The 26,557-nt window shown below is 49.4% G+C and overlaps 1 protein-coding gene across 10 annotated transcripts in view; it reads left to right on the forward strand.

Annotated features, from left to right (window-relative positions):
* Nucleotides 1–26,557, forward strand: part of RGS12 (regulator of G protein signaling 12) — a 148,267-nt gene that overhangs the window by 98,670 nt on the left and 23,040 nt on the right. For all 10 annotated transcript variants that reach the window (XR_010139589.1, XM_063723294.1, XM_063723292.1 and 7 more), the window contains 4 exons: nucleotides 23,378–23,547; nucleotides 24,055–24,147; nucleotides 25,386–25,529; nucleotides 26,283–26,462. Coding sequence is in view for 9 of the 10 variants with exons in the window: in XM_063723294.1 (XP_063579364.1) it covers nucleotides 23,378–23,547; nucleotides 24,055–24,147; nucleotides 25,386–25,529; nucleotides 26,283–26,462 (587 nt within the window). In the remaining variant the exon portion in view is untranslated. The remainder of the gene's footprint in view (nucleotides 1–23,377; nucleotides 23,548–24,054; nucleotides 24,148–25,385; nucleotides 25,530–26,282; nucleotides 26,463–26,557) is intronic.

The following is a 26,557-nucleotide window of genomic DNA, read 5'->3' on the forward strand; positions in this document are numbered from 1 at the left end:
GAGGGCTGCCTGGGGTGTTTGGGGGCATCAGAGAGGGCTGCCTGGGGTGTTTGGGAGCTTCAGAGAGGGCTGCCTGGGGTGTTTGGGGGCGTCAGAGAGGGCTGCCTGGCATGTTTGGGGGCATCAGGGCTGCCTGGGGTGTTTGGGGGCTGCATCAGAGAGGGCTGCCTGGTGTGTTTGGGGGCATCAGAGAGGGCTGCCAGGGGTGTTTGGGGGCTGCATCAGAGAGGGCTGCCTGGAGTGTTTGGGGGCATCAGAGAGGGCTGCCTGGGGTGTTTGGGGGCATTAGAGAGGGCTGCCTGGGGTGTTTCGGGGCATCAGAGAGGGCTGCCTGGGGTGTTTGGGGGCCACGTCAGAGAGGGCTGCCTGGCGTGTTTGGTGGCATCAGAGAGGGCTGCCTGGCGTGTTTGGGGGCCGCATCAGAGAGGGCTGCGTGGGGTGTTTGGGGGCATCAGAGAGGGCTGCCTGGCGTGTTTGGGGGCTTCCTCAGAGAGGGCTGCCTGGGGTGTTTCGGGGCATCAGAGAGGGCTGCCTGGGGTGTTTGGGGGCCGCGTCAGAGAGGGCTGCCTGGGGTGTTTGGGGGCAGCATCAGAGAGGGCTGCCTGGGGTGTTTGGGGGCCGCGTCAGAGAGGGCTGCCTGGGGTGTTTGGGGGCAGCATCAGAGAGGGCTGCCTGGCGTGTTTGGGGGCTTCCTCAGAGAGGGCTGCCTGGGGTGTTTCGGGGCATCAGAAAGGGCTGCCTGGGGTGTTTGGGGGCCGCGTCAGAGAGGGCTGCCTGGGGTGTTTGGGGGCAGCATCAGAGAGGGCTGCCTGGGGTGTTTGGTGGCATCAGAGAGGGCTGCCTGGGGTGTTTGGGGGTGTCAGAGAGGGCTGCCTGGGGTGTTTGGGGTCTGCATCAGAGAGGGTTGCCTGGGGTGTTTGGGGGCTGCATCAGAGAGGGCTGCCTGGGGTGTTTGGGGACATCAGAGAGGGCTGCCTGGGTGCTCCAGGGGGCTGCTCCTGCTCAGTTTCTCGGTCTGGGAGGATGTTCACCTGCGAAACTTCACCAAGCCATATTCTCACAATCTGTGCACTTTTCTGTGTATCTTAATAGTTTACTAAAATAATTAATATTATTTTAAATTTCTGGAACTTTTAACCTAAGGACTTTCAAAATGGTCTGAAAATGTTAATAGATTTGCTCTCAGGAGAATATGCATGAAGTTTGCAGAAAGAAAGCATTATGTAGATTGGATTGAAAATCGGATTGGCCAAAATGATTTAAGGAAAAGGTCTAGAAGTAGATCCTGAGTGTGGGGAGAGCTCAAGGGCTTTTCTCAGGGACAGGACCTGTGCAGTTTTATGCAGTTGAGGAAGAGCCTTCCCCTACCGCCAGGCTAGATAGACTATGGGAAGCAATCCCCTCTGGGCATACCACCTAACGGAAAGCTTTTAAGACTTTCTCCTTATTGTTGGTTTTCAGCAATTTGATTATGATGAGTCTCAGGTTGGTTTTTCTGTGTCTCTTGTGTTTGGGATTTGTTGGGGTTCAGGTTTTTTTTGATTGCTTCCCACTTTTGAGACTCTAATTATGCAAGCATGTTAGGCCACCTGGTTTTCCCTTCGGCTCATGGAGGCCGTTTCATGTTCAGGCTTCTGTGTCCCCTGCATGCTTGCCATTCATTGTTTCTCTGGCTCTGTCCTGCAGTTCACTGATCTGTCACTCTAGTATCAGATATGCAGCTCATTCCCTCCTGTGATGGAACTCCTACCAATAAGCCCGTCATCTCGGAGACTGTGTTTTCATCTTTAGCAGTTCCTTCTGTTTTTTTTCATTTCTTTCTACTGATTCTCTTCACGCTTTCCTTTAAAACCCTAAAAATGTTGGCTGGGTGCAGTGGCTCACGCCTGTAATCCCAGCACTTTGGGAGGCTGAGGCGGGCAGATAAGCTGAGGTCAGGAGTTCCAGACCACCCCGGCCAACATGGTGAAACCCCGTGTCTAATAAAAATACAAAAATAGTTGGGCATGGTGGCAGATGCCTGTAATCCCAGCTACTCGGGAGGCTGAGGCAGGAGAATCTCTTGAACTCAGGAGGCAGAGGTTGCAGTGAGCTGAGATCGTGCCACTGCACTCCAGCCTGGGGGCAGAGTGAGACTCTGTCTCAAAAAAAAAACAAAAAACAAAAAACAAACAAGCAAAAAACCCAAAAATGTTTGTATATTTATAAGACATGTAAAGCCCTTAGATGCCAGTGCTATCATCTCTGTCTTTCTGGGTCCGTTTATTGACTGATTTTTCTCCTGGTTATGGGTTACATTTTTCTGAGTATTCATTTGTCTGGCGGTCCTTGACTGAGTGCTGAATTTTGTTGTCTTCCTTTAAAAAATACAGAGGTTTGTAAAGCTACATTTGGGTACTCCTCTAAAAGCTGGGGATTCACCCAGAACTGGCCAGAACTCGGGAACCCCCTGACCCTGTGTGAGTTCTGGCAGCTGTTGCGGCACAGCCCCCGGCTGATCTTTGCCTGCCTCATGGGGTCTTGGCTGTGCACGCACAGCTTAGAACTCAGCCACAGATGGAGGCTCCTGTGAGGTCCCTGGGCACTTTCCCTGCTAGGTCTCTCCTGCACCTGCAGTTCCAGCCACCCTGGCCTTCCCTGATTCTGATCTGTCTCCTCAGTTCTGGACGGTGGTTCTACCCGGGCCCCACCTTGTGCTGTGGTTCATGGAGTGCTTCTGGGCAGGCAGCTCTGGGTGGTCACAGGGCTCACCTCATTAATTTTTTCATCAGGAATTACACCCCTTCTGGTGACTGTGGTCCAATTTTGGGAACTGTTGCTTCGCATATTTTGCTTTTCTTTTTTCTGTCTTTTCCCGCATGTTCTGATGCTGTGCGTATTTTGTCTACTATTCTACTGTCTGGCAGGAGGGGAAGGCCTGTCCCAGGTGCTCTGCCACGGCAGATAGAGTTCTGTGATATAATTTTTTTCACCTTACTTGTGGGATGTGGTCTGTAAAGTTCAGAACAAAACTCAGGTCATGACGGCACCTTGTACAAAGAGCTTCACTGATTTCCCAAAAGCTGCCTCACAACCCAGAAAGGGCAGGTTCTCCTCTCCCCAGGCCCGTCCCTGGAGCATCTGAGGCCAGCACCATGCTGGGTCTATGGGGAAATGGCTGGAATCTGGGGAGGAAGGTGTCCAGCCCAGGTTGGACTTGGCCTGGCTGGCTCCCCAGGTGAGGTGCAGAGACCAAGCCTGTGCCCAGCCCCCGGAGCACCTGCGACTGACCCTTCCTGCTGGCATCTCTCTGAATGTGGTGCCCTTCCACAGCATTTCATCTGTCTGCTCCTTCAGCACATCTTTTTTTTTTTTTTTGAGACGGAGTCTCGCTCTGTCGCCCAGGCTGGAGTACAGTGGCGCAGTCTTGACTCACTACAACGTCTGCCTCTTGGGTTTAAGTGATTCTTGTGCGTCAGTCTCTCAAGTAGCCGGGATTGCAGATGTACACCACCATGCCTGGCTAATTTTTGTATTTTTAGTAGAGATGGTGTTTCGCCATGTTGCCCAGGCTGGTCTCGAACTCCTGACCTCAGGTGATAGACCCACCTTGGCATCCCAAAGCGCTGGGATTACAGGCGTAAGCCACCATGCTCAGCCGAATATGTGAAATGTAAATAACAAATCTAGAAAGGAATGTAGGTAACAAATATCTAATGAGAATACTCTATTAGGAGTTGCATTTTATATTAAATGATACTGATGTAGAAAGGTGGCTCTGTTCTGCTCACATTTCCTGACACTAAACACTTCATATGCATTTTTGTTGCAATTGTTTTTCAAGTAATGAAAACTTTTTATTGAAGAATAGCTTACACGCTGAAAAGTACATACACGATCAATAAGCAATTTGAGAGATTTTCACAGAATGAACACGTGTGTTATTAGCACTCGGACCAAGAGACAGAACATTACCAGCAGCCCAAGTGCCCCTGCAGGCCCTCAGTCACCAACCCTGGAAGGGACCTCTCACCCGATGGCTGTTGCCTGTTTTCAAACTTAAAAAGAAAAGAAAAAAAAAGACTAACCGGGCACAGTGGTTCACATCTGTAATCCCAGCACTTTGGGAGGCCGAGACAGGTGGATTCCTTGAGGCCAAGAGTTCAAGACCAGCCTGGCCAATATGGCAAAACCCCATCTCTACCAAAAATACAAAAAAAAAAAAAAGTTAGCTGGATATGGTGGTGCATGCCTGTAATCCCAGCTACTAGGGTAGCTGAGGCAGGGGAATCTCTTGAACCTGGGAGGTGAAGGTTGTAGTAGGCAGAGGTTGCAGTGAGCAGAGTTTGCACCACTGCACTCCAGCCTGGGTAACAGAGTGAGAGTCCATCTAAAAAAAAAGAAGACTCACGCAGTGTATGCTGTTTAGTGTCTAGCTTCCTTTATTTAACATAGGATGGTGCATTTTGCCCCTGTGAGTCTATCAGGAGCTGTTTACTCCCCTTGCTGTGGACTGTCCATGGTGCAAATATGGCCTCATTCCTCCATTCTTCTCTTGATGACATCGTGTTGGTTCTGACTTTTGGCCTTTACAGGTGGTGCCATATAACATGCTTGTACAGGTCTTTTGGGTGGACATCTGCATACATTTCTGCTCTGGTAGGCTGGGAGTTTGTATATATTCACCTCTAGTAAATACTGCTAATTTCCAAATGATTTTTACAGTGTCCACATTGACCAGCAATATATAAGAATTCTAGGTGTTCGACATCCTCTCAACACTTTCCCTGTAGCCACATACATAGGGCTTTAATTGTATTAACAGTTTTAGTTCTCAGTCCCCTGATGACTATGAATTGATCACCTTTTCATATATTTTTGGCCCTTTGAATATCTTATTTTGTGAAATGCTTGTTCAAGGCTTTTGCTTATTTTTCTGTTAGGTTATCTGCCTTTCCTTATTGATTTGTAGAATATTTTAAAAATATACTCTGGAAATGATTTTATGGTGGATTTATGTATAGTTTTCCCTTAGTATCTGTAGGGAATCGGTTCCAAGACCCTTTGAGGATACCAAAATCTCCAGATACTTGAGTCCCTGATATAAAATGGTGTAGCGTTTGCATATAACCTACGCACACCCTCCTGGATACTTTAAATGATTTCTAGATTACTGATAACAGCTAATACAATGTTAATTGTATGTAAACAGTTGTTATACTATATTGTTTTTATTTGTATTTTTTGTTGTATTGTTATTTTTTTCCAAATATTTTCCATCCACAGTTGGTTGAATCTGTGGACACAGAACTGTGGGTGCGGAGGGCTGGCTGTATTAGATATACCTTGTGTTTTGGATTTATGTGTTTATGATAGATTTATGTATGTAGTTAAGCCTTTCTATACCTTACCTGTTCATTCTCTTAGTGGTATCTTGTGATGACTGAAAGTTCTTAATATAATCCAGTTTATCATTTTTCCCCTTGGGGTAATGCTTATGTCCTTTTAGAGCAGGCTTTGCCCTTCCCAAGACCATGAAAGTAAATCTGTTTTGTTTTATCTTCAACATTTAAATCTCTGATTCATCTGGAATTGATGTTTTTGTCTATGGTGTGAGGTAGGGGTAAGATTCATTTTTTCTACGTGGTATTCAGTTGTCCCAGCTCCATGTAATGAGAAGACAATCCTTCCCAATAACTTGAAGCAACACCTGTATCAGGTAATCATATATTTGTGGGTCTGTTTCTGGCCTCTGTATTCTGTTCCATTGGTCTGTTTGTCTATCATTGGATCAGGACTTCATGTCGTAATTCTCATCCCTGGCATTTGGATATGTAGTGCTATAGTCTTCATTTTGCTTGTCTTTAAGATTGCCTTGGTTATTCCTGGCCCTTGCATTTCCTTATATATTTTGGAGGCAATTTTCAAGTCACTGGCAGCTTTCCAGAGTCATCTTCACTTTTGTCCAAGCTGGTTGAGACATAGCATTTCTGGAATCTGTGTTGATGCTTTTCCTGGAAATGTTATCACAAGCCACATGCAGCCATTGACATTTGGACAATTGGGGTTTTTTTTAATTGCTGTAATTATACATATGTGATCTTCAATACGTAGTTACTCATTCTTGCTCTCAAAGTCTTGAGACCATTCCTCCCAGGAATAAATACTAAATCTGGCTTGGTTTGCCTTTTAAAAAACCGTCTCTTCTGGATGAATGACCTCTATAAGTATCTAACACCAGCATTAATGGAGATGATTTCAGGCTAATGCATCACCCTCAAATAGACTCTTGTTCAAAAACAGTGAGGGAGCAGCCTGGGACACACAAGACCTTGCAAGGACTTGAGAAAAAAGGGACTGTTTGCATCAGAGAAGCCAGTGGGAAGCCCCTGTGTGCCTCTGGGTGCCGAGGTGGGCTGTGGTGGGATGCCACACTGGCTGCAATAGAAGAAGAAGGAGCTGTGGAAGTGCGTGGCCGGGCCAGAGCCCACCCTGTGGTCAGGATGGCCGAGCAGAGCTGAGGCCTGAAAGATGGGTCAGGATTAACCCTCATATGAGTTTGGGAAGACAGGAAGAACCAGGAAAAAGCTGAGATGGCAGCCAGGGGGTCGTGAGGAGCCCAAGAGAGAGTGGTCATGTGTGCACATGTTCATGGGAGGAGCAGTGGAATGATGTGAGAGGGGTCCCAAGACTAACCTCAGGGTTTTGCCTCAGCCAGCTCGGAGGATGAGGGTGTTTGCAGAGATGGGGAAGACTAGGGTGGGAGGAGCAGATAGGGGGGCGATAATCAAGAATTCTGCTTTGGACATGGGGTTTTTGAGATGTTTATTCAAAATCTATTGGAGATATTGTGTAGACAGTTGGATAAATGAGTACAGAATGCAGAAAAGTGGTTGGGCTTGAAAGTAGAAATTTGGGAGTCATCAGCGTTTCAATGAAACTCATTGCCTTAGTAAACTTGAGTAACTAGAGATCATGCAGAAAAGGCGAGTCTCAAACCCGTAAGACACATGGGAAACCAGAAGATGCTGAAGATGTGGTTTGAGAGGCAATAGGACATAGAACAATTAAGAGTATGGCCTCTGGAGCCAAATTATTTAGGTTTACATCCTAATTCTGCTACTTCCTAGCTGTGGGTCTCATTTCTCTCATCTGTAAAATGGAATAATAGTAGGACCCATTACTTACAGAGTTCTTATGGGAAGTAACTGATTTAATATATGTGAAGTACATTGGATGATACCTGGTACATAATAAGGAGTTATATAAATGATAACTGCCATTATTTGTAGTATTACTAATGTTGTTTTAATTGCATTTTCAATATAATTGACCACTGGAAGTGAATAAAGTTATTTAGAGGGACTGGGTAGAGAAAATAAGCCAGGAGGTCCTGAAGAAGCTTACAAGATCAACAAGAGAAAGAGCATCAGAGGAGAAAAACTCTCCACTTTGATTGTTAAAAACCCAATTTTAAAATAAGCAATGTTGAACCGGGCACGGTGGTGCACACCTATAATCCTAGCTGTGGATTATAGGGAATGCTTGGGAAGCTGAGGCAGGAGGCTCACTTGAGGCCAAAAGTTTGAGACCAGCCTGGGCAATATAGTTTGACCCCTCCTGAAAACAGACAAACAAACAACAATAAGTGACAAAAGTTTGAAAACAACTAAATGAGAAGATATAACAAGCAATATTAAGAAAAAAGAGAAGTGGCATAAGAATATTAATATCAGACAAAGTGAAAAAGCAATAAAAAGAACAAAGAAGACAGTGTGCACCAAAAGTAGCATGAGATTTGCAGAGCAGAAATAAATGGCACGGTATCAACATGGGTAGGTATTCCGAGGGGGGATTATTACACACCTTTTTCAGAAACCGAGAGATCAAGCTGATAAAAAAATAGTTAAGTTTACAAAGTATGTGAATGGAAAAATGAACAAATTAAATCTAACAGACACATAGAGAGCTTTGTACCCAATAGAAAATACACTTTTTTTCTAAAGTATGTAGAACATTTACCAAAGTTGTGGCATACAATATGCCACGCATGCAGTTGCTACAAATTTAAAAAAATTATAGCATACAGAGAATAGCTCCTGACAGCAGTGTATTTGAATAGAAGTCAATCATAAAATGATAACAAAAAAGAATTCATACATTTTAAAGTTTAAAACCATACTTCTAAATAATCCATGGGTCAAGGAAGAAATTAAAATGGGAATTATCATACAATTTAGAACCATTTATGATTCTATACTACACATCATCACCAGTAGAATATAATCAAAGTCATTTTCAGTGGAAAAATTGTAGCATTAAATGTATATATTAGAAAAAAAGTTTGAAAATATAGGGCATAAGTTTTCAACATAAGCAAGTAGGGAAAAAAGGAAATGCAAATTAAGGAAATGAAGATAAATGCAGAAATTATCAAAATAGAAAAAAACAAACAGTATACAACTAAAAGTATGAACAAAAGTATAATCAAGAAAAAGAGGGAGGCCAGGCACAGTGGCTTATGCCTGTAATCTCAGCACTTTGGGAGGCTGACGCAGGAGGATCACTTGAGCCCAGGAATTTGAGACCAGCCTGGGCAAAACACCATCTCTACAAAAAAAGAAAAAGAGGAAGAGGACAAAGATAACATCAAGAATGAAAAACAGGTCCTAAGTACAGTTAGAGACTAAGAAGTAAAACTATAGGACAATTCTATTAACAACTTTATACTGTACATTTGATTAACCGGACAATCTTTAGGAAAATATAAATGATCAAAGTTGGCCTAAGAAGTAGAAACTGATTAGATAAATCAACATAGGCAAAAATGATTTGGAAGTCAAAGATCAAACCCCCCATAGGCACCGTGCCCAAACCAGTATACAGATGAGTATGTCAGTCAGCTTAGGCTAAGTAATATTGCAATAACAAATAACACCAAAAATCCTGGTGGGTTTAACAAAGCAGAAGTTCATTTCTTACACTACATTACATGCCTACTGCAGTTTGGCTTTGTTTTTCTTCTAAGTGTTTTCCTCCAGGAGCCAGGCTATTGGAGCGCTTCCTAAATGGGACACTGCAGGCCTTGTGGCAGAGGGAAAAGACAGCAGGGCAGAATCAGGTCATGGCTCTCACCCGTACTGTTTCACATTCATTGGCCAAAGCATAACATATGGTTCGCCTGACGTCAGTACACAGGGCTTGAATGATCTTCCACAAGGAGGGGCAACAAACATTTCCAACTTAATATTGTCTTTACACAGGGCATAGAAGATGGGAAGCTTCTCACCTCAGTTTGCAAGACTGGCATATTCCTGATACCAATATTGGAGAAAGATGGCACAGGAAAATTGAATTATTGGCCAGTTTCACTTATGAGTAAATATAGAAGTTTCTAAATAAAATATTAGCAAATCAAATCCAGTAGCAATTTTTAATGCATCCTTGTGAAGTTTGGTTTACACAAGAAATGCAAAGATATTTCACCATTAGGGAATTTTCCATTCATCCCACCATTCATCCAACAGTGATTTTTGGGGGGCTCTCACTTTTCTTCAAAAAACTCTTCTAGGAACTAGGGATACATTGGTGAACAAAACAATGGATTGTGTTACATTAATAGAGTAAAGGAGGAAAATCATATTATTACCACACTGGAGGCCAAAGGAGCATCTAATAGAATTACTGATAAAAAGCACTCATTCTTTTTTTAAAAAGTTATACTTAATAGAATACATGAACTTACTCTATTAATTATTATATATTATATAACATATATTCTATTAGTAATAGTATTAGTTTTAGTAATACTAACTACTAACTAGTATTACTATTAGAATTAGTATTACTATTAGTATTACTATTACTATTAGTATACTAGTATAATTAGTATACTAATTACTAATTAGTATTAGTAATACTCATTAGTGTTAGTAATAAGTAATAGAATATATATGATAATGAATAGAAAAAGCACTCATTCCTTTTTTAAAAAGTTATACTTAATAGGATACATATAATAATAATGTATACTATTAGTAATAGTATATATATTAGAAGAATTCCTATTAGAGCCAGGAATAGGCAAGGATGTTCTCTATCTCAGCGACTGTTTTAACATTGTATTGAGATTCTGGCCAGCACTACGTGGCAAGAAAAAAAATATTAAACTTGGGAAGAAAAAAGATAAATAATCATCATTTGCAAATAATATTATTACCTAACTATTATACAAAACCGAAAGCATAGCCCATGGCCAGGCCCAACTTTTAAACCTGGCAGAGTTCAGTGAGCTCAACCCTGGTGACTTTCCTAAGCAAAACACATGATTTCCATGGGAGCATATGTATGTTGGTAAAAATGTTTTAAAAATTGGACAGACCAACACCAAATTAATAAGATGGATTGTCTTTGGGGAGGGGGTATAGGACCAGAATTTTAGGTGATAAGCTCAATAGGGATTTTAGATTTATATTTACATTTTTTCAAGGAAGAAAATATTTTATGAATTATGCATTATGCATTATAATGTCAGTTTATATCCCTTTCAGCCTGTAGTCTCTCATTAGCTGTTATTTGGGACAAGCAATCCACTTAGTCAGACAATGTTATTGGATGCCTAGGATGTGCCTCGCACTGTTTGTCACAGTGTCCCTAACATGTCAGCATATATGCATAGTTATTATCCCAGCTTTATAGGAAAGTTAAGTAACTCGTAAGTTACTTGGTGAGGAGGGGAGTTCTCATGCTGTCCCTGTGAAGTCAGAGCACGGTTTTTACTGCGGTTTTACAGAAGCGGGGGGGTGTCTTGCCCAGTGAGGAAGGAGCAGAGCTCTGAGTCAGATCCATACAGTGTGACTCTGGAACTACGCCGTGAACCAGCACACTGTGGGCTAGGTAACACCAGGCTGAGGATCCATCTCCTAGAATACAGCTTGCTGTAGAGCAGACATCCCGTCAGCACCTGTGAATTGTGAGAAGGAGGCGGTGGCCTCATTTACTGCATGCTCACCTTAAACTTGCCCACCCGGTTTTAGGAAGAGAATCGGTGGAATGGCTGGGTCCCCCATGGAGGAGAGCCCTGCCTCAGCCTCGTCTCTTGCTGCATAAAAGTCCAGGGCTTTGCAGACCCTCTCCACAGTCAGCAAGGAGAAGCAGTCTCCAGAGGTGGCCCCCTGAGCCCCAGCTCCACCCCTGGGAAGGGGCCAGACCACAGGCAGCAGGCCCTGGAGCCCATGAGCGCTGCCCACCTCCCTGGGCCAGTGGACATGGGACCAGCATGGTGACCAGATTTTTGGAACCCCAGTTTAGGACAAATGACTTTTTAAGTTTGATTGTTTGATATCAGAAGTCATATAAAAGGTACAAACATTGCATTGTGCTTAGTTTTACATCTAACACATTATATTTATTATTAAAATTATGTGAAGTCATCACAGTCCCAGCAAATACCATTTATATGGCCACCATGGCTGAAAGCATCCACCATCTGCCCCTGCTGTGTAGAGTAGGCCTTTTTTCCTTGTCTTGTGTTACCTCTTTTTGGCTTATGGGGGTGGCCTCTAAATGTCACAAATCCTTTATGATTTTACACACTCAGACCCCTCCTCCTTCCCTGAAGCCTGGTCCTCTGGCCTCAGTCCTGCTGGGAAGGGTGCCCTTTCGTCGTCTCTATCCCTGGACTCTTTTCAGTTGAAGCACAGGGCCCCAGGACTGTGTCTTCAGTTTTCTGTGTGGGTGGCCCCACCTTGGCTTGAGGGAAGGGTTTAGGACCACTTTTGAGTCTTCCTCATGAGGTCAGCATTTGGGGCCCCTGGGCTTCTGCACTGGGTGGTGTCCTCTGTGTTGGGTGGTGTCCTCTACATTGGGTGGTGTCCTCTGGTGGGGCCAAGCCACAACCAGAAGGTCTGAACTTCCTGTGTGGCCACTGGCACAAGAATAGAAGAAGAATGTCTTTATAAAGTATAAATATTTTATTCATCAAAATGAAGTAAATCAGTTTCACAAAGGAATTAACCACTAAATGAGTAATGTGAAGTTTTTTCAGCTCAAGTAAGCATAATAAATGAAGTCAGTTAGGGTTGATCTTTGAAAAATGTTCTGTGTCTTTTCTTGGAGCATCCTGAGGGCTCCCTGTGGTCAGATGTGACCTCACCAACTACTTATGGTCATAGTTGGTAGCTCTAAGCCTAGAATCCTAAAAATTCAGAGTGACAAGTACAGAATTCACTCGTCTTTGCACATCGCCTAACACTTCCCACACTGACCTTCGCAGGAGCCGCTCTGCTCACTCGCATGGCCTCATGGGCTCTGGCAGCATTTCACCCCCGCCTGTTGGCATTTCACTCTCCAGAAGGACTTGGTGTCACTTCAGACGTAGAGAGTTTGTTTTGCCGGGCTCTGCCAGAATAGTTATAAATCACACGTTTCTAGTACTGACTCTAGGAAAGACCCAGAATTCAGATTTCTCCTGTTTGGACCCACATTTCTTCTGGCCCTCTGAGGTAACGGGAAGTACATTATACCTCGAGGGGTCCGTGAGACCTGCCAGGCATGGCAGCTCCTCTGCAGGGCTGTGAGGTCTGGCTGTGGGGGCCAGACTCACGGTGAGCCCAGAAAGTGCTGTTGGGGACACCGGGACCTCACCATGGAGAATGTGGAGTCTGGGCCCAGCATAGTCACTGATGTCAGCCCAGGCAGGTCATGGAATGTTTTGGACCTCAGCAGCTTCATCTGTAAAATGGGCTGATTGACTGAGATCGATAGCATGTAAACACTTTTCTGAGGAGGTGCTATTCCAGATCCCTGTTTTCTAACCGTCAGCAGGCTCTGCTGTTGTGGCAGGCTTTTGTTGAAATGCAGAGCTGGGCTGGCCTCCGCAGCCTGTGCTGCTTGAAGCAGAGGGGGCCTGAGCCTAACCTACCTGTTCTTGCCCCACATGTCCTCCTTCCTCCGCAAGCCAGCCCCTCACGGGGATTCCCGTTAAGATTTCTCTGGGAAGAAAGGCCTCATTGCTTTAAATTTGAAAAGCATCTTCCAGTTGATAACTGGGGAATGAAATAGATACTCTGAGACCCAAAGGGGGCTGTTGATGTGGAGTGATGTGACAAAATTTGGATACAAAATTTCACACCCCAGTATGAGGCTGGGTTGTGAAGCTAAGGGAGTGAGGAGGGGGCTATGGGCTGTGGCAGCCCTCCCTGCACTACCACACTTCTGTGCAGAACTTAGGTTCCAGAATTCTAAATTAAACCTGGCCTTCCAGGTTGTTGGAGGGTAGCGAGATGGAATATAGCTTATTTAACAATGTGTTAGCCTTTGTTATAATTTTCCAGCATTTAGATATATGGTGTAAGCTCCTTCGTCTACACTTGCCCCAAGCCTTGCAAAGATTAGTTCTCTTCCGTGAGAAAACCAAGGCACAGACATGCCCAAGGCCGTGTGATCAATCACATCCTGGCAGCCAGAGACAGAAGGATTGTCCTGAGGCACAAGTCTCCACGTGGGGATTTTCTGTGAAACTGAATTTTGCTGCTGTAGTGACCGCATGGTAGGTATTCACAAGGCCTGGCTGTTTCGAAGGGAAAACAAATTCACTTTGGTGATCAAGTGAGGCTTTAAACGGTAGATGGTACGATTTAAAGCTGGGCGAGTAAGTAGGTCTGTCTGTGCAGGGGTGTGGGTCAGTCGTTCTTAAGCTGCTTTCTGTGTGTGCCAGGCTTGAGGACAGGGAGAAACACATCACAGCTCATGGGAGCCAGTTCCCCACTGCCAGTAGGGAGTTACAGAGATGGAAGAGGAGGTGAGGATGTGCTCAGGGTGTTGGGCTGGCGTTGGAGGCGTCAGTATGAACCGATGGCTTTCGATATAGAGGGATGTGTGGATGGAGAAATAGACATAGCGGTGTGTGCGTGTGCATCCACATTTCCCAGCTCTGTCCACCAGGGTGGGGCTGGAGGCAGGGAAACCCCAGTAGCAGTGAGCACCCACATGTCCAGATTTTGGTGTTTAATACCTCTTTTCTGTGGAGCGTGTCAAGCTCCATGGAGCAAAGACTAATTCCTGGGCTGGAGTGGGAAAAACACAGGATGAAGCTGGAGTTTCGCTTTTATTTTTTTTTACACCAGAAAATAAGGCAGTGCTTAAGGCATGATGAGGACACGTGAGCAGGATACAGGTGCCAGCCTGAAGGAGGGACTGAGCTTCCAAAAAAGAAAGGTATTCATGGGGTTTGAGCCATGGACTGAAATAAAAACCCAGCGAGTCCACACTAACACAGATAAATGGCTTTGTAGTAACAGGAGTCGGGGGGCTCTTAGAGCAGAATACAGCTGAACAGTGCATCAGGAAATCATCAGAGGGTGCTAAAGTTGTGGACTCAGGCTTGATGCGAAGCAAGACACTTACAGAGCCTCAGGGTAGTTCTGCACGAAGCATATTATCACCAGGGAACCCTAGAAACGACAGCGGACAAACCTGGTGCCCCAGCCACATGATGAGAGCCAGCGTCACCCACCCTGCAGTAGACTGACACCACGTGCCTCCTCAGAGGAGGTCCTGGAGGGACACCGCACGGCTTCCAGGGCATTCCAGCCAGTCACAAAGAAACATCAGTCAAGCCCAAACTGAGGGGCAGTCTTAAAAATAACCAGCCTCTGTCAGGGTTGGAACTACAGAGAGGTTGGGGAACATTCCAGATGGAAGGAGACTGCAGACACACGGCAGCAGCCACCCTGAGTTCCACCCTGCTTCTGGGGAAAAGAGCTGGGAAGGACAGGATTGATGAAACTGGAAGATGGCTTATTAAATTTTCCGATTTTGATGTCAGTACTTGGTTATGAAAGAGAATGTCCACCTTCTTAGGAAATCTACACTGACATGTTTAGGGGCAAAGAGGCACGCTGTCTCCAACTTAATCTCAGATAGTCTGGAAAAAGGTTGCGTATGTGCTGGTGTGAATGTGTTTAGAGGAAGGGAGAATGGGCGGAAGGGAGAGGGACGGGATGATACAGCAAGCAGGAAGAATGCGGACATTTGGTGAATCCGGGCAAACAGATATGGGAGTCCCTTTTATTATCCTTGTAATTTTTCTGCAAGTTTGAAATTATTTCAAAATAAAAAGTTGCCCCCTCCAAAAAGGATGGCACACATTGCCTAGGAGAGGGCTGGTTTGGGTGTGAACAAAGGTTTCCTGTGGCATCTCGGTGCTTGTATGTCCCGGCTCCCCCATAAGCACATTTAGCTGCACTGATAGTGCCTACATCTGGGCTTCGGCCACGAGCCCATCTTCATTCTCCTGGCCCTCACAACAGCCCTGCAAGCCCCTGCCAGCCGCAGATGGACACGGGGACTGAGGCCCACGGGACTGTGGGGCCCCGCCGAGGTGACCAGCCAGAAAGGACCACAGAACTCAGGCCAGGCGGGCTCAGAGCCTGCACCCACGCCTCCTGCCTGGGCCGCCCTGTGAGCGGTGGAGAAGGGCTTCCTGTGCCTCAGAAACTGGAGGCCAAGAAGCGCATGATGGAAGGGTGGGCCGAATGAGGCCAAGCTCCACCTTCTACAGCCTTTCCAGGACTTTTTTCTTGGAAAATGTTGAGCTTGATTTGATGCCTTTTTAGTGGAGCTGCCATCAAGTTAGAGCTGCTTATGTGGCAGTGTCCATCCAGGAGTCAGTAGATGGGGTCAGCAAACGGCACCTCCAGCCAAACCCTGCCCACCACCAGCTTTGTGTAATGAAGTGTCAGTGGGATGGCCGTGCCCATTCCTGCAGTTGCTGTCGGAGGCCACTTCTGTCCTAACTGCAGAGACCGCAGTGTCCTAGAAAAATGGAGACTGTGTGTCACCCGCCCTCTCCAGGGAACTTTGCTGGGCCTCACCTGTGGTGTTAGCGGATGTTTCCTAACCCTTGAACCAAGACCCAGGAGATCCTCTCAGAGATGAGGCCCTGCTTGGCCTGGGGGCAGGAGCAACAGAGGTGGGTGTGGCACCCCACCGCGGAAAGGGACCACCCCATGCGGTGGGCGGGCTGCCTCCAGGATGCCCACAGGTTGTTCAGAAATGTCTGCGAGTTGGCATATTTTGCTTGGTTGTAAAAATGTTCCTCATGGTTCACAGGTGGTCCAGTTTGGTATAGTTGCTTATTTCCTAACTAAATACATATTCCTGATAACACGCTGTTTGAGTGATCACCTGCTTATTAAAAAGATAGGTTTTATATTTATGGGACTAAAAATGTTTAAATTTAAGTTACATATGGAAATAAGAGTTAAAAACTATACAAAAAGCCTATAAGTACTTTTTTTTTCCGTTGCCACTGCTTGTTTAATAAAGCACAAATTGCTGAAGTGGAGTAGCGTGTTGGGAGGCCGGGGTTCCATCTGCAGTGTTTATGCCGTGTGCGCAGTCACTTAGCTGTGCTCGGCCCGCCTTCAATAATTCAGGCTCCGTGGCAGCAGCAGCTGAGGGGCTGCTGTGAATTATGCATGCGTCTTCGGCAAGGCTTCGTGCGACGTCTCCTGTTGGCTTCCCATCCGTGAGCCTGAGTGCAGTCAGGGCAGAGCCGTCTTTGTCAGCCGTGTGCTGGGATCGCGGGAGAAACTGCAATAATTTGCCCTCCTGGGAGTGTGAGCTCAGGAACAATGTCCCTGTGTGGGACCCAGGCCTTTGCTCGGGGCCGCCCGGGCTCTGCCGGCTGACCCTGGTATGGACTCAGAGGGGTGGTTTGCAGTGCATGGTTGGAAGTATTTGGTTAAGTGGCATCACAGTGGCTCTTATCAGCTCTACCCAGGTAAAGTCCCTTGTCCCCATCTGCGTACCTTGTCGCGTTGTCAGGGGCACACTGACTTGTGTGGTCTTCAGGTATGTTTGCCGCAGCGGGGTTGTGTCGGGGATGAGGGGCCCATAGGGGTGCCTGTGCAGTGACGTGTTTTGTGATCTGACTTGGAGTTGTGACTTAAAGAGTTAGAGTGTTTGAGGTTATGGTTTGGATGAGATAATAATGGGCCCAGGCCGTGTGTTACAGAACTAACTGCAAACTTTTAATCTTACGGTATTAAAATTTGTAACGTAACCTACATGTTTGACCCACCAATATATACATGGCGGCTTTTCCAGTTAGCAGCAAATCTGAACAGACTTTAAATTCTTTTTCACCAGGAAAGCATTTCTTTGACTCAGATGGGTCAACTGAAAGAAAAAATCCCACAACAATACCGTAAACTGGAGCGTGTTCTCTAAGGTGGTGTTGGGATGTGGGGTGTGTTTTGTGGGTCTCTTTTCTTCTTTGGCTTAGATCACAAGTGTGGGTTTGACTCACATGTTCAGCACCAGAGAATCAGGCAAGCCACTGCAAGCAGGCCAGCGAGTTACAGACGTGGTGGCGTCCCTCCCGCGTTCTGGCCTTGGAGCTGGGGTCGGAACGGTGGCTTGTGCAAGGAATTTTATTTTAGGCGAGTGCTGCTCAGGGTTCAAGGTCAGGCCTTCTGTGACTGTGCACTATTTTCCACGTGACGAGAACAACTGCAGAGCACATGAAAGTGCTGTGAATTGTGAAATCCATAATTGAAAGTGGATGTTAGAGAGGAGACGACTTTCCGTGTGTGTTGAGCCACGTAGCAAAGAAAAATGGTGCTCAGGGGGCTCTGCATCGCACCTGGCTCTGCTGTGTTCCTCTGCAAGTCACCTGCAGGAATTTTGTCCAAATGGAATCATAAAAATTCACCAGGAGAGCTTATGATTACAAGAATTCTGGGTGGACGTTTTCCGGTAGCCAGTTTTTGAAAAACGTGTGTGTTGCTGGAGATTCCACTGTCCTTTGTGAATGGCTGGACTCAGTGCCTGGACTCAGGAAGGTCCATGTGCCCAGCAGGTCCCGTCTGTGCCCTCGGGAAGCTGAGGAGCTGGGTCATGAGTTTTCTGTCCTGATCCTTAGGCAGGGGTGGCATGGGCAGCTGGGGCTGTGGCCCAGAGCCTTCTCTTTCCGGCTCCTCCAGGTAATGTGTCTGCTTCCTCCACTCTCCAGCCTCCTGTGCTTGAGTTGAGGCCCCCCCTTGCTGTGGCCTCACACTGGGAGGAATTACTGGAGCACAATTCCTATGTCAGCACAAAGCTACAAAATGAGATTGCATGAAGGGGGCGTGGCTCTCACCCCCAGCAAGGTCACGCCTCCTGTCTTTGCAATACCAGAGAAGAGCACGGACTGCAACCTCTCTCCCTTCCTTGGAAGTGGTTTATTTGCAGCTAAAGCAACTCTCACTTGAGTGGGTCCTGGAGCCTAGGCAGGCCCAGGAGAGGGTCTGGCACCCACACCGCCCTCAAGCCATGCCTGCATCTGCTCTCTGCCGTGCTCCTCTGTACCCGAGGCTGTGCTCTCTCAGGAGGGTCTGCCATGTGGGTTCCTGTACACAGCATCTGCCTCTGCAGGACCCCAAGGGCAGGAACAGGAGCACACTGGGGAGGGAATGCAGATTCCCTGGGCGGGCACACCTGGCAGCACACCAGACAGGTCATCATTTGCTGTTTAAAATACAATCATGTTTGTTTCTTGATTAGACTTTTAAAGAGTCAATTATTGATTTGTGAGTCTTAGAAAATAATTAGTATCTGCCAAAGCTTTTGAACATGATGTTAGTCAATACACCAGTCATCTTTCACTCAGAATTTATATCAGTCACCATTCATTCTTTCCACAAATACACCAGCGCGGGAATGGGGAGAGCAGCCCTGTGGGTAGCTGGCCCCATTGCTGAGGGAGGCGGCAAGGCCTAGGGAGCGGCCAGGGAACAGGGGAGGTGGGCCTGGGGGCTGCTGTGGGACTTCCACATGGTACCAGGGAGAGGGCCATCTCCCCTCCACCGGCAGCAAGGGAGGCAGACGGTTCACGTCACCGTGCTTGTGTGTTGGAATTGAAACACCTTTTGTTTGAGGAGCAAAAGCGTCAGCACCCATGGGGGGTTGAGCTGTGCCGGCCACAGCGTGCAGTGGGGCAGCCTCCTTTCTGCCTCCCCTGTCTTCCCGTCCTGGTTCTTCCCAGGGCCCCTAAGCTGGGCCTCGCCTAGGCAGCCTCCAGGCCACCCTCCAGGCAGCCAGAGGGACCCTGCCGTCTCTTGCTCATCACTGTCCCCCAGGGCAAACTTCATGCTGCTCCGTGCTGGCTCCCTGCTCTGCCCGGCTCAGCGTGGCGTATCCTGTCATGGAAGCTCTCCCTTGCTCCCTGGAGGCCAGTTAACTTCTGTTTCTTCCTCAGTTCTCAGCTAGCCTTTATTGTCTCAGGAAAAAAAGCTGGAGGAAAAATGTCATGGTGCTCATAATGCAGAAACTTCATTCATGAGGATCGCCTCATTTGTCAGCATAAAATATAGCAAGGTTAGCAACACTGCTGCCTCGAATTCTGGGCTCAAGCCATCCTCTGGAATAGCTGGGACCACAGGTGTGTGCTACCCTGCCCAGCTAATTTTTAAATTTATTTTCATTTTCTGTAGAGATAGGGTCTCACTGTGTTGCCCAGGCTGGTCTCAAACTCTTGGCCTCAAGTGATCATCCAGCCTGCATGATCTTATTTTTTAAATAGGTAGTATGTGCCCATGCGCTGGAATGTACACAGAACAGGATCGGCCCCCGAGGCTGTTTCTGGTGCAGGGTGTGCCATTGTGTGTTCTGTGCCTCGGGGGGCTGTCCAGCCAGCTTTGGTCTTCCGTCTCCCAGCACCGGGCGGGAGGTCCTACAGCTTCGCCGTGGCTGATGAGCGAAGTGCACCCCGGCAGCAGTGGCTGGCTCTGGGCATTTACACTTCATGTGTGATCAATACCATCAGAGTGGCTGATCTGCATTTGCTCCTCCCAGCAGTGCAGAAGGTGCCTCTTGGCTCAGACTTCACTGCCATCGTGATCTTGGCCAGGAGGATGGCTACAAACAGCCTGAGGCTTAGGCTCATGGCTGGCATTCTGTGATGAGGCCGGGGCACCTACGAGTGTCCGGGGCTCCTCCTACTTGGTGGCCGCCTTACCCTTCTGTTTCCCTTTTGGCTTGTTGATGGTTTTCTTCTTGGTGTGCAGGTGCTCTGATGTAGAAAAGGGAGCCAGCCCGCCACCTGTGCCATGTGTGGCCGTTGCCCCACAGTTCCTGTCCGGGGACTTGGCTGATGGTGCTTTTCCCTACTGAGATTTGCGCCTCTGTGCCGTGCACCATATCAGTGTTACCTTCGTGGCTCTGGGCTTCGTGTCTTCCTTCCGCAGGCTTTCCTCACTCCAATGTTTTAAAAGATTATCCCACGTTTTCTTCTGGTATTTCTCTAACTTACACTTAAATCTTTGATTCATTGGGATTTGTTTCAGTGTGTGCTGGAAGGAAGAGATCCGACTAGATAGTTTTTCAGAGGTCATCTTCCCTGTGCACCCCACCCACTACCCTGACCGTGACTTAGACACTCAGGGTCTGTTTCTGTACTCTGTTGTGTCCTGCAGGTGACACCGATGCTGTCCCCTGTGAGTTCGGGATTGTGGTCTGTGTGCTCTTGTCTTAGGCCTGCCTGGCCCTGTGTGTTCGGGATTGTGATCTGTGTGTGCTCTCGTGTTAGGCTGGCCTGGCTCTGCGTGTTCGGGATTGTGGTCTGTGTGTGTTCTCGTGTTAGGCTGACCTGGTCTGGCGTCTTGCTCGTCTCGTTTGTTCCCCTCATTTCTGCGTAGCTTTCCACAGGAGCTTTCACGCGCCACTTGTGTGGTTCTAACAAGACACCCATAGGCAAGTATCGGCGTGATATGTCCATTTAGGGAGAATTCCTGTCTGTGATGTTTTGCTCCTCAGTTCCCTGGTGACAGGATATTAGGCAAGCGCAAAGAGTCACCCCACTCCGAGGACCCCTGCCCCAGAGAGAGTGTGTGTGCAAGTTGAGTGTATGTGTGAGAGTTTCACACCTGGCTTACATGCAGAACGGGGCACTTGTCACATAGGGGAGTCTTGGATGTTGGGATTCTTTGAGGGAGCCTCACATGGCCCCTGTCCTTCTGTCCTTGGCCCCAGCGCTCCTGGCTTGGCCGCCCTGTCCTGAGTGTGAGCGCCGGTGCGCGTCTTCTTGCAGTGCATGCCGCCCCTTCCACCGCAGCTCGGAGTCAGGGCTTCCGTGTGAGCCCCAGCCGCAGGCCTTTGAGACTTCAGTGCACGCTGGCGGCCACTGCGATTACACATTTGATCTATAACAGATCAACAGCATGGTGGATTCCAGGAAACATTAACACTGTGTGTTTCTGATCCTATCCTAGAACTTCCTTTCGGTCTTCTTTTTTTTCTATAGCAGTTTAAATTATTTGATTATTCTTTAACATTTTCTTTTTTAATCTAAATGCTCTTTGCACTTTGAATGACTCCTGCCGAGCATAGCCTCTGGCTGCCATGCTGACCATGAGGGACACTTTTGGATCAAATCCCTGGTTTGGTCTCCTGGGCCCTAGGGCTCCACTTTTCTCTGGATTAGCGGGGCCCACACCGTGGCCTCCTTGGAAGCCTCCTGCCAGGCCTCTGTCTGTCGCCTAGAGCACGTATGCAGACTGGGCTGAATCCATAAGGTTTAGTGTCGCTTCTGCCCCTGAGAGGAGTTGATGCTGCCTCACTGACCCCCGTCCTGGTCTCTTTCTACCTCTGGTCCCTTGCTGCTAATAAGATGTGTCCTAATTGCTGGCCTGGAGCTGGAGCCCATCTGTGGCCTTGACTTTACGGCAGTGCCAGCCTGGGCGGCTTATCCTGCGCACTGTGCCACAGGAGGCTGGTGAAGGAGCAGGAGGGGAACATAGCGTATTTTATTATGCTGCTGAGAACATTCTGTGAGGCTGCTCTGTCAGTCAGCTGCATTCCATAAAGCTGCAGCAGAAAGCCAAGCCCAAAGCCCAGGGCTTCCTAAAAACACAGGTTTAGTGGCCACCTTGTCACACGTCATCTGTGGTCAGCAGGGTGTGGCTCAGCTGCAGGCTAAGGACAGCCCCGTGTGGGACACCCTATGCTCACAGAGGAGACATATGTGCTCCGGCACAGTGGGCGGCGGTCCCTGAAGCTGGGCTCACACTGGCCTGCATCCCTTCTTCTTGGGCTCAGGCCAGGCCGCCCACTTAGGGACAGGGGTGCCCCCACACTGCTCATGTCAGGAGGGACGGGGGGCGCCCCCACACTGCTCGCGTCAGGAGGGACGGGGGCGCCCCCCACACTGCTCATGTCAGGAGGGACGGGGGCGCCCCCACACTGCTCGCGTCAGGAGGGACCGGGGTGCCCCCCACGCTGCTCGCGTCAGGAGGGACGGGGGCGCCCCCCACACTGCTCATGTCAGGAGGGACGGGGGCGCCCCCACACTGCTCGCGTCAGGAGGGACCGGGGTGCCCCCCACGCTGCTCGCGTCAGGAGGGACGGGGGTGCCCCCCACGCTGCTCGCGTCAGGAGGGACGCGGGTGCCCCCCACGCTGCTCGCGTCAGGAGCGACGGGGGTGCCCCCCACGCTGCTCGCGTCAGGAGGGACGGGGGTGCCCCCCACGCTGCTCGCGTCAGGAGGGACGGGGGTGCCCCCACGCTGCTCGCGTCCGGTGGACAAGGGGATTTCCTGGGGACCTCCCTTCTCTTTATTCGAGAGCTCAGGAGATACTGGGAGCCAAAGGCCACTGAGGGCCATTTTGCAGACACGTCAGGCAGGATCCGGTGTCCTGGGATGCGTGCTGTGCCATATCCCATGCTGGGTCGCCTGTAAATGAGCCGCGGAGCCGACATGCGTGGCTGAGGGCTTAGCTCTGGACACTGTGCCTGAGAGTTTCGTGTTGAGAAGGAGCCCACATGCAGAGCAGTGTGCAGTCACGGGTGTGTGGGCTTCGCATCCGGAAGGTGAGCCTCGTGCCCCCTTCGCCTGCGCACGCCCCCGAGGGCACTGCGGGTCAGGACGTAACGCACGTGGCGTACATGGCGCCCTGCGCCCAGCTGCTTTAGCTCTAGCAAGCCCGTTTGGGAAACGTCTCGTTGCCATGATGGTCTTAGTGCTCTGTGTGCGCATGCTCCTGTGTAAGGTTAGTTGCTTTTCCTGTTCAACCCTGTGGCTGTAGTTTGTTGTTGCTTGGACGAGTGTGCACGTGTGAGCATATGAGTGTGCGTGCAAGGATGTTGTGTGGGCCTGCACATGTGAATATGTGTGTGTGCTCGTGCACACACATGTGCAGCCGCTCAAGGTTGGGGTCTGTGTTTTGTTCCCTGCTCCATCCCTGTGTGTGGAATGCACTGGCAGGTGGTGGGTGTGCCGTGCATGGTTGCTGACTGAATGGGTGTTGGAGGAGACAGAGCTTGCTGAGTGTCCCAGGGTCTCCTGTGGGTGGGCAGAGCGCTCACTGGGCCGGGGCGGAGGGCAGGGGTGCAGGTGCTGTCTGTGCTGGTCCCACAGAGTTGACGGGCGCCGACCTGAAGGACTGCGTCAGCAACAACAGCCTGAGCAGCAATGCCAGCCTCCCCAGCGTGCAGAGCTGCCGGCGCCTGCGTGAGAGGAGGGTCGCCAGCTGGGCCGTGTCCTTCGAGCGCCTGCTGCAGGACCCCGTCGGTGTCCGCTACTTCTCTGTGAGTAGGGAAGAGCTCAGGACCAGCAGAGTGGTCTGTGCTCTGCAGAGACTACCGAGCAGGATCCGTGGGCCGCCCTAGGGACAGCGGCACCCTGTGGGCCCTGAGCAGCCCTGTGGCCTGGACCGCCTGCCCTCCCTGGACCGCCACCCTCTCAAGAGCTCAGAGGCGGGTGGGTTGAATCCTGCCCCTGGTTCTGCCCCCAGGGAGCGTCCCTGGCCCTCCCGCTCCCTACTGGGGTCTCTCTGCAGCCCGCAACACTGGAGCTTCCTGTGTGCGTTGAGAAGCTGGGTGCCTGTTGCCAGCTCTTCAAAGAGATGTTTTGCTTTTGGGGAAACAGCTGGAAGCAGCAGTGCGGTTCCCTAAAGTGCTGGGCAGCGATGAGGTTTCTCTCTCCAGGCCCTCGGGCAGCTCAGTGAGCAGCCGGTGACTCCGTGGTTTCTGTAGAAGGGGAAGTAGGAAAAAGGAGGACCCTGTGTCAATGTTAATAAATGGTGTCTTTCTTAGGATTTTCTAAGGAAAGAATTCAGTGAAGAAAACATTTTATTCTGGCAGGCCTGTGAATATTTTAATCATGTTCCTGCACATGACAAAAAGGAGGTAAGTCCACGCTTGGGAAGTGGGGGCTGTGTGAGAGCGGCGTGTGAGAGAGCCGCATGGGAGGGGGGTGTGAGAGGCGTGTGTGAGAGGAGTGTGAGGGCGTGTGAGGGGGGTGTGAGGGGCGTGTGAGAGAGCCGCATGGGAGAGGGGTGTGAGAGGCGTGTGTGAGAGGGGGGTGTGAGGGCGTGTGAGGGGGGTGTGAGGGGCGTGTGAGAGAGCCGCATGGGAGAGGGGTGTGAGAGCGGCGTGTGTGAGAGGAGTGTGAGGGCGTGTGAGGGGCGTGTGAGGGGGGTGTGAGGGGTGTGAGAGGGGCGTGTGAGGGGGGTGTGAGGGCGTGTGAGGGGGGTGTGAGAGGAGTGTGAGGGGCGTGTGAGGGGCGTGTGAGAGGAGGGTGTGAGGGGCGTGTGAGGGGCGTGTGAGAGAGCCGCATGTGAGAAAGGTGTGTGAGAGAGGGGCGCGTGAGAGGGCGGCGTGTGAGAGGGCTGCGTGGCCTCATTCGAGGCTGGCTCGGTGCAGGGAGCATCTAGAGCAATTGGAAAGTGGATGATAAAATATTTTCACATGGCTTGAAAAAAGTCATTTCTTTTTCAGAATAAATTTTTAAACATACATGATATTTAATTTTGCCTAAACCTGGTTTGTATAAACGCCCTCAGCCACAGCTTTCACCAGCAGATGGGGTGTCTTTCAGTGTGCTGGAATTCTGAGGAAGGAACGTGTATTTAGGGGAATTTGAAAGCAAATTGGAGGCAGGAAGGCATCCCAGGCCATGGTTTCTCAGCTCCTCCTGCGCCTCGTGGGAGGTGCAGGAGAAGCCTGGGAGGGACGCCTTGGCCTGGCCTGGCTGCTGTTTCCTCAGTTGGCCTGTGGCCTCGCTTCCAGGCTCCGGGGCTGCTTTCATCTGCTCACAATGCTCAGAGGGCGCTGCTCTCCTGCACTCCCACGTTGCCAAGACCAGGTGTGTGTCGACACAGGCAGTATTGCCCCTGCGCAGCTGCTGCTGGGCTAGCATCGCCCGGTCTTTGGAACACTTTAAGTATCCGTTTAAACAATCGTAGAGGAGCCCGCGCAGTGCTGCTGCATTCTGGCCACACTTTTATTTATTTATTCAAGCAAGAGGTATTTACTGGGGCCCGTGAGAACACATCTGTAGTGCCTGGGGGTGTCGGGCCTTGGCAGGCAGCAGGAGTGCGGGGAGAGGAAGCTGTGCCGGGCTGCTCAGGTGCCTTTCCTGTCAGCTTTCCTACAGGGCCCGGGAGATTTTCAGTAAGTTTCTCTGCAGCAAAGCCACCACCCCGGTCAACATCGACAGCCAGGCCCAGCTAGCAGACGATGTCCTCCGCGCACCTCACCCGGACATGTTCAAGGAGCAGCAGCTCCAGGTAACCCCAGGCTGTGGGAGCTTGTGGGGAGTCCAGGCTAGGGCTCAGGGTATAGGGTCCACCTTCAAAGAACATGTGCTATCAGGCAGGCCAGTGGATTGAGAGCATCACAGATGCAGGTGGAGAAATGCAGACAGAAAGCGGGGCTTTCAGTAGGGCCATGAAATAAGTCCCAAACCACTGTGTGCCTGTCTGCAATGAGCCGGCTGTTCACGCTGGCTCATGTTTCGATGCCTGTGCATCTGTGTGGAATCACACCTGCATGGGTGATGGCGCATCTGCGTCTGAAGTTTTGCACTGTAGGACATTGCTGTGGTGATGTGCATTAGGCGCCAGGCTATTCGAGACATGCCTGTGCCTGTCGCTGCGGCACGTGGGTCACGTTCACGGAAGCATAGGGTAGCATTTTCAAAGTAGTCTGCTGTTAGATTTCTAGTCGCTTTTGGTTTTAATCTTATTTAACAAAATAAAAGTTCTCTGGAGTCTGCTCGTGCTGATGGCTTCTGTAAGTTGTCAGAATTCACTAATTTGAAGTGATAAAGGCTGGTTCGTTATGAGAAAGAAGATTCAGATATAGAGGCACACTGGAAATAACTCTTAAGTACCCTCAGGGCTGGCGGGGGAAAATGGACTGAAACGATGTCCTTTCAGGACAGGGCCAGTGGTTGCCTACAGGTCGCTAAGCAGCCTTGCGCCTGAGGCTGCATGTCCGGGTCCCTCCTGTGACTGTCCCGCCTTACGTCTTCTCTCCAGATCTTCAATCTCATGAAGTTTGATAGCTACACTCGGTTTCTGAAGTCCCCGCTGTACCAGGAATGCATCCTGGCGGAAGTGGAGGGCCGCGCACTCCCGGACTCGCAGCAGGTCCCTAGCAGCCCGGCTTCCAAGCACAGCCTCGGTTCAGACCACTCTAGTGTGTCCACGCCAAAAAAGGTGACCTCCCCGAGGCTGGCCTCACGCCCCTGTGGGTTGTGTGTCATCAGCTGAGAGCTGTTCTGTGGGAAGTGAAAAGAGGCCCTGTCGGTGTC

Source organism: Pongo abelii, chromosome 3, assembly GCF_028885655.2.
Source record: "Pongo abelii isolate AG06213 chromosome 3, NHGRI_mPonAbe1-v2.0_pri, whole genome shotgun sequence".
NCBI lineage: Eukaryota > Metazoa > Chordata > Mammalia > Primates > Hominidae > Pongo > Pongo abelii.